Source organism: Oryzias melastigma, linkage group LG18 (assembly GCF_002922805.2).
Source record: "Oryzias melastigma strain HK-1 linkage group LG18, ASM292280v2, whole genome shotgun sequence".
Taxonomy (NCBI): domain Eukaryota; kingdom Metazoa; phylum Chordata; class Actinopteri; order Beloniformes; family Adrianichthyidae; genus Oryzias; species Oryzias melastigma.
In genome coordinates, this window is record NC_050529.1 from 14,547,767 (window position 1) to 14,555,891 (window position 8,125).

Sequence of the window (8,125 nt, forward strand, 5' to 3'; positions counted from 1 at the left end):
AGGAAACTTTCCCAGAGAAGGACATAAAACTGATTGATGGCTTCCCTGGAGGAATGTTTCCCCAGGTGTGCTGGCTGTGTGTTGTTACAGTGCACTTAAGACATGCTATGCTTGGATGCAGGACAAGTGCAATATGGTAAATTGGGAGGGGGGCAAGTTTGTGCGTCAATAATGCACTCTGGCAAGTGCGGAGACACAACAGATGGGGGTGGACTCGGAGGGGAGGGAGATATTAGAGGGGCCGTTTCATGAGGAACTTTAGAATTACAAATTGTAATTGATGACAGAAATCCTCCCTGAAATGATGTAAGTAAACATGAAACCGCTTAAGTGAGCTCTGAAGGTGGTCTGAGTCAGGTGTTCGGAGCTGCCAAGCTTTCCACTGAAGCCAGCCAGCACTGTAACACAACAACACAACAACAGTCAGATGAAACACAAAAAGTTACCCAGTATATTTAAAAAAATAGAGATTTCTCAAGACCTTTATTGGCAAATTACATCTGCTTAATAATCAAAAATGACGTGAACGTGCAAACATCTTCAAGCATTACTTCATGTGCACCGTTAGTTTATTTCTCAACTCTGAGGAGACTTTCATTTGAGCTCCATTTTCTTTCTTGTATCAGTTAATACACGAGTGAGTGTTCTTCTGCTTACCAATGGCTTTCAGGTTAATAATTAGGATCTGGACCAGCAGAAACTATATTACTTCCGGGTTGAAGCACATTAAAAAGGCAAAACGAAAAAAAAATGAAAGTGCTGTTCACCGTATAACCACTAGAGGGCCTGTTACCATTTTTACTTTTCCAGTTTATAGAAAGAAGAAGTTAGAAGGATTCAGTAACTTCAGTAATTCGGTAACAGAAAAAAAGAAATACATGCGCAAACTTAGATTATTTCTGTTTAGCTTAGTTTTATTATCCTGAAGGACATTTTATTTTGGAAAATTGCCATACTCTGTTCACAACATCTGTCATTGTCTGTCACGTGACTCAAAGCGCCTACCTGGATTCCTAAGCTAGTAGCCCAAAGCTAAAGCTAGCAAAAACCAAATAATAAAACGTATTTGGAAAGTTTCTTCGGGTAGAACAGAACCAGTGAAAACATCAAAGAAGAGCCTTCGACTTCAAAAAACAATAAAGATGCTGTTTACAGATAAAACCGGAAGTCTTTCTTCGGATATGGATTTATTTTGGTTTATTTGGTTAATACGCAACAACCGACTCGACTGTTTCACACACGCAGATACTAAAGTTGGAGCCATGGTGGATTCAAGTTTACATCATATTTGGAAAATACCAGTTTTATGACGGTTGCAACCTTTATATTTTACTTAATTTATCCACCTTAAAAGTCAGACGTCTGTTGTTAGCATCCACTTTGACGTTAAAGGGAAAACCTTCATCACAAAGTTCAAATCTACAAATCAACAACTTTGTTTAATTGAATCTCCATCATCTGTAAAAAAAATTAAATGAATAATAATAATTTACTGATATTTTTTGAATTTATATGAATTGTCTGCACTTTTAAAAATGTCATTTAAAAAAGTCATTTTTATTCAGATGGACTTTAAATCATCCTTTTTCTGTTTGGTTACTTTTTTATTTTATTTTTATATTTATTTTATTTTATTACAATTGAATTCCCTTTTAATCATGTCTTGTAAAGCACTTTGTGGTTTTACTTGTGCTCCATAAATACATTTCTTCTGACCCAACGGGGTGAATGAAGAAAAACCTGAAACGCTTTAAAAATAAAAATGTGAACAGAATGGCATCAGTATTTGGGCAAAAATATAATAATGTTTGTGAAATTTACAAAGATTAATGTCACATAAAAGTGAATATTAGCAAAAGACAGATCAACACCAATATTTTTTGGTTTATAATAAAATGAAGTGTTCCAAATATTAGATTGTATTCCAGATTGAAGCCCATTAAAAAAGCAAAATTAAACGCCTAATTTTAAGTTAATTTTTTAGGATTTTGATGGGAGATTTTACCAGAGAAGGCTCTGGATCTTTAAAAACAGACGTGAATAATAAGATCTGAATCCAAATGTGGCAGTTTTGTGGTTTTGACCTCGACTTTTCCGAGGAACAGGTGCTGATAGACGGGTTTCTTACTTCTGAAAAGGAAAATAAAACAGACGTAGAAGAAGCTGTGATTCATGGTTGGGGACGGGATAAACACGTGTGAGCGGTTTAGCTTCTGGTTCCAATGACATAACGAACCCTCAGTGTCTCCAGCATTTATCTCAACTAGATGATCACAAATTAAAGGCTTTTCTTTCAGATAAAGTTCTCAAATCGGAGAAACAAGCGGAAATGCAGCATCTGTAAAGGGAGCCTCACACCCGACTCTTTTGCCAAAACAAAGTTTATAAGCTCCGAGTGTAATCCAGAGTGGTTCCTGACACTGGCAGCTGTTGCTCGGGCTGCAGTCCTGTTGGCTCGCGGTGGCGTCACGCTGATAAATGAGCTAACTGAACATGATGCACCTTTGTTGGAGCGCTCGACTCCTGGGCTCGCCTCCGCCGCTTGAAAACGTTCATCCGGAACTGTAATGACGGCAGTTCACAGGAGCGCTTTGATGGGAAACATGTGTGGCAGGAGTGAAGAGGAGCTGCGATTGTTGTTTTAACCAACAACCACGGAGATGTTGGAGAGGAAGAGCTGGAGGAGTTTCTCTGGTTTGGAAGAGTCCTAAAACGTTCTTTCAAGGTATAAGTTTGCTTTGGTGTTCGAGATTAACAAAATCACCTCTTTTGTGTCTTCAGTTTGTCTCCAATTGTTGATATTTTCGAGGTGAAAACTTTGCTTTTTTTAAAATGCTATAAAATCTTCCACTTTTTACTTCATGTGATCTTAAAACCTTTAAAGACCCTCTCTGACGGAGATATTTTTCATGTTCTTGTAGCATTTTTCTGATGATGGAAAACATAAATTAGGACAATTAACCCAAAAAAATTGGGTTTCTTTGGTCAAATCAAAGTGCGAGCTCCCTACTAGACAATGACATCCATGTACGTCTTCGTTTTCCTTGTCTGAGCTGATATCTGCCTCAAAACTGTCCGAGACATAATGTAAACAGAGAGCTCTCAGCAACGTGGGAATGCTTTGAAAATAGATCCAAAGACAATTGGAGTGGGACTTAAAGAGCATTAAAGTTCAAGAGGTACAAAAAAAAATAAATAAATAAATAAAAAGAGGACCCGTTTGCAGAAAAGATAGTGGCTGAAAACCTTAAGTCGTAAGGAAATCCAGAACCAAAAACCAACACTTTAAAGCATCTTTTCACTAATATTCCTATGCAACACTTTACCAATATGAAGTGTTATGTATCATAGAAATTGGTGCCCTGTACTCATAACAAATTAGGAAGTCATGTATGCATCAAGAATCATTCTTATTCCGTCATAAACCTTTTGAAATTCTGCCTTCTGTTTGTTTTGATATGCTGAGTATCCAGTACTGCTGGCTTTGGCTGATAATAACCTATAATAAATCAAAAAGTATCCCGGACGAGCCCCCAAGTTGTTTATCCTCCGCTCCTCGAGTTGGTTGATGAGGAAATGAGATACAAAAAAAACATGTTTAGAAAAATAAATCAATTTATTATGAAAAGGTTATAAATGGTTATTAAAAGTTGGATCAAAGCAGACCAGGAGCAGATGTGTGGTGTGTTTTAGTAATCCTCCTCATAAGAGACAGAATTAACACAGAATTTGGACAAAGACATACTAATTTTGAATAAAAAAATAATATATTTCAATATTGGAGTTTTTATTTCAAAACTGACTTTTCTCATTTTAGTGCCAGCTGCACCAACTTGACAATATCCTCCAGATAAAAATGCAAACTCAAATAAATGCTGCGTTTGTGTGCTGTTTGAATGGTGGGAAAACGCCTGTCCAACTCAGAAATTACACACGAACTTTAGAAAAACAGTAAATCTTTAAAAAACCACATCAACGTAGAGTTGTTTTCTAGACAGAGGACAGATTCAATAGTTTTATGGGCCACATGTGGCCCCCAGGCCGTAGTTTGCCCACCCCTGCAATAAACCGTTAATCTGAATTAAAACGTTTTAATAAAAGTGGCAACAATTCTGAAATCTTGTGAAATTTCTGTTTCAAGCTAATGATTTTCAATCACCATCTTTTCTGCAGCTTGGTCCCTTTTGCATAAAAAATACCAGATTTTTTTTCAGTTTTTTTTGCCATCAAAAGCATCTCAGTTTTTACTACTCGTTGAACTCCCAGCATGCACCACATCCTACAAGACGTTTGAATGTCTAAAACAGGCATTACAATATAAAAAGAGAAGATCCTTGAGCTGATTTATGAGCTGAGCCAAAAGAAACGACTTGTTACCAGAACTTCCTCAAGTTCTGCTTTTGGAGCTTCATCCAATCAAAACGAGGATTTTTTTATGAACCAACGACTGCACAGAGGACAGAAACCACCAGAATTTCAAGCAGAAGCGAAACAAAGACATCTAAAATTTGAGCTATCGTCTTTAATAGAGCCATATGTAAAATGTCTTGATGTTCTACATCCTCCTGACCGCTGCATACGACTGAATTAGGTCATTTTTAGTTATTTACAGAGAAGGTTTGGAGCTTTTCAATTATACCAAACAGGGCGTGATGGGATTCTGGGAATTGTAGTCATCAGGATGATGTTATTATGTCTTGAAGTGGATAAAAAAAAGATGTTGCTCACAACCAACATCAAAACAGCTTTCATTTAATTTGATTTTTATGAAAAATCTATAAATCAGCCACATGTCCTGTGACTTAGTGTCTGCATTAAGCTCATCCTCCTCCTCTCACAATCATTCATTTTCATAGTCGTCGTGCTCTGGGAGGAACACGATTGGACCCACGGTGGTTTCTGTAGAAGATTGAAATCAGAGTTACTCGTTCGTCCCACAAACTGCAGGTTTTAGATGGTCAGAGGAGACTGCTGCACCATGTGCGTGCCCCCGTTGACTCCTCTGCGCCCTCTTGTGGCCGTACTCGGCGGTGCTGCTGCAGCTTTCACAAGCATCATCGTCTCCATCCACCGACCTCCATCTGGAGGAAAAAACTGTTTTAGTTACGTCATGCAAGAAACCGACAGCCCAAAGCTATAAAAGCAGACCTCCCACTGATGAAAGAACACGCCCTGTTCTCTGGCTCCTCCTCTGACACCACAGAAGCTTCCAGGTAACAGGTGATGTACATCTGAAGGGACAGCAGGTCACATGATCAAACTCTTAAATACACAAAAGAAATCTCTCGTTTGGCTCGGACATTGTGTCTGTGGTCCTCGTGGAAGAGGAAAGGCTGCAGCTGAATATGGAGGAGTTGATCCTGAACTCGGGGCAGGAAGCGAGATCTGGAGCCGCTCAGCAGGGAGTCCACGAAACATCTGCAGAGAACAGAGGAAGCTCTTTCCGGTCCAAACGCATGTCGTCATTGACATCCGCTCGGGCGGAGGGACAGCAGAAGACGCGGGCCTCACCCCCGGTGGTCTATGAAGGGGTATCTGGGGTGAGAGTTCACATCGGGGGTCAGAGTGGCCACACAGCTGCCTACATACAAGCGCAGAGAGGGCCTATAATGATCCACGGAGGCCTCCATGTGGACCGTCTCTCCCGTGAAGTAGACGGGGAATTTCTTTTCAGAGCTCCAGTCACCTGTGAGAGCAAATAAAACACAGTATGTCATATAGTCTATAAGGCACAACCAAAGTATAATTAATTTAAATTTACAGAATTGTCATTGACATGTACATCAATGGACATAGCAACACCTCCCTTTTCGTGTTTCTTCTTCTTCTCTTGATCACAAGTTATTCAAGTTATAAACTGACCAATCCCGGTAAAAGCATGTAGTGCTCCACGGCCCCACCTCAAATGATTGATTGACAGATTCCCCAGTGGGCGGGGTGTGGACTTCGAACAAGACTGAACAAGCCAACTCATGATTGGCAGCAGTAGTTCCTTTAAAAACGTGACTCAAACTGACTTGGACCAATCGCTGTTGAGGGGTTGCAATATGGCGGTAGACGTAACAGGAAGTGATGGTGAAGATTTCCGGGCCTGATTTCGCGAGGGATGGAAGTAATGCATTTCCTATCGGGGACTTCCACACTTGTTATGTCCAGGTCGCAAAATACCAAGTTGTGAAGTTTTTACAGTTTTCGCCCAACTTAGAAAGTCATTTTTCCTCCCTTTCAGTGTGTGCTACTACGACACGTCAAAGTCGGCGTGGGTGGGGTAGATCCACCGGGAACTCACTAGTCATGAGTCTGAGGCGGAAGTCCAGCTGGAGGTAAGCGGACTGCACAGAGATGTGGGGAGTCCAGGTCGGCCTCAGCTCTCCGCTGCTCACTGTGTACTTCCTGCAGGTCACAGAGGAGAAACTCACATTCAAACTCACACAGTTAGTTTTTAAAAACCAGCAAAACCTGAAGAACAACAGAGTGGAGAAGGTTGGTGTACAAGTAATATATTCAAATAACTTTAAATTACGACTAAACAAAATACTTTCATTTAAAGTATTAGTTTGTCATCCAGGTTCTCATATTTCAAATTGGAGATTTAAAAATAAAACTTCTATAAACTTTGCAAACTTACAATAAAATTTAGCAACAAACTTAAAATATGCAAAGAATAAAAAGAAATTAAATATGTTAAAAATAATTTAAAAAAGAATACAAGACAATTCTATCTTGAATTTAAAACTAAATGTAAAATGTCTTTATATTAAAATTCATTAAATTTGTGAGCGTCAGTTCACAAAGGACCATTTATGAGGGGGCCCCTGAGAACGCTTTCTTGGGACCCCCAGAAATTTTTGCTGTGCCCCTGCTTAGCATTCAAAAACATTTTCTAGGTTTGAGTTTAGCTGCCAAAAATTCTAAGATTAGTTATTTTTATAATTGATGTTTTCTTTATTCTGACATGATTCATTTTTTAATTTTTATTCATTTATTCTTATAAGATTATCCTGTTGTTTGCATATTTTATTGTGAAAGTCCAATATATGAATCCTTGGCTTAAGCTGAACAAAATAATGTAACATACAATATAAACATACTAGAATCATGGGCGTGGTTTACAAAAACCTCGGTTGCTAAGGAAATCTAAAAAATTACTTTTGCCAATTCTTCTAAAAATGACATCGACCTATTCGTCACCCCCAGACGAACAAAAAATAAAATGGTTGCTATGGAGATAAACTAACAGGAAAGCCGCCAATTTGAAAAAAGCAGTTTTTTCATGAATTTGTTGTGGGTATGGGCATAGGCTGTATACTTATTTCATAATCATATTATCATTATAATCAGAGATACTACAAGTCTATGGGTGGCGGTAAAAATCATACATCCTCATGATAAAACTAACACAAAAGTCTGTTTATGCTTGGGGAAAAAAAATACAAAAAATTAAAATTATAATCGAGTTTTTTTAGTATATTTTCTGAGCTGCTCCTCACCTTTTGTACTGACACAGCACGGGAATGGCGGCCTCTTTCACGTCCCAGATGGATGATGGGAGAGGCAGCAGCAGCAGGTTGCTGAAAAGTACAGCACTCTTTGTAAACTAGAGCGTGGAGGACACAGCACTTTCAGGTTACACCGCTAGGGGGCAGCATTCAGCAGCTGCGACACGGTGAAAGCCCCCCCTCGCCCCCCGCTGACCGTCAATGAGCTCCCGCACGCGCTCAGCGGAACGCGGATGACGTAGTCTCCGCTCGCGGACGGCCTGGCGGCGCAGTGGTCTCGCGCGCCGGAGAGCCCGAGCCGGGGTGGCGCGGACTCTTCAAAGAAGCCAAACTCGTTGGGGGGAGCCCTAACCACCACCTCCATGCTGTCCTCCTCACACCTCACCGCGTAGACCTCCTCCGCCCCCGCGGAACGGCGCCCCAACGCCGAGGCCGCTTCCAGGTCCGCGTAGGACCGGAACAGAGGCTCGGTCTGATACGAGTAACCCCCGACTGACCCGGTTCTGTACAGAACTAGAACCGCGGAGTAAACATAAATAAGACGCGTTGTTTGCTGCATTTTCAATAACCTTTTTTTGTCCCTACTTGGAGGCAGGAGGATCACAGCTGAGGTTAATCAGCTCTGA

General features: G+C 40.2%; 1 protein-coding gene across 1 annotated transcript; it reads right to left on the bottom strand.

Annotated features, from left to right (window-relative positions):
* Nucleotides 1-4,502: 4,502 nt before the first annotated feature.
* LOC112156069 (zona pellucida sperm-binding protein 3) lies at nt 4,503-8,078 on the bottom strand. Its single transcript, XM_024288217.2, has 8 exons — nt 7,696-8,078; nt 7,491-7,597; nt 6,290-6,393; nt 5,512-5,686; nt 5,301-5,418; nt 5,149-5,231; nt 4,978-5,081; nt 4,503-4,899 (listed from the first exon to the last, which is right to left on the bottom strand). Exons 1-8 carry the CDS (start codon nt 8,056-8,058, stop codon nt 4,841-4,843), a joined length of 1,113 nt encoding a protein of 370 aa, XP_024143985.1. The 5' UTR covers nt 8,059-8,078; the 3' UTR covers nt 4,503-4,840.
* Between the last annotated feature and the right edge of the window lie 47 nt (nt 8,079-8,125).

What these genes read in the sequence shown, in the direction of transcription:
- LOC112156069 (XM_024288217.2), bottom strand. Translation starts at nt 8,058, where the DNA reads ATGCAGCAAACAACGCGTCTTATTTATGTTTACTCCGCGGTTCTAGTT. An exon ending in GTGCTGTGTCAGTACAAAAG is followed by an intron (nt 6,394 to 7,490) that starts GTGAGGAGCAGC and finishes TGTGACCTGCAG; the next exon opens with GAAGTACACAGTGAGCAGCG. An exon ending in ACGAGGACCACAGACACAAT is followed by an intron (nt 5,232 to 5,300) that starts GTCCGAGCCAAA and finishes CTGTCCCTTCAG; the next exon opens with ATGTACATCACCTGTTACCT.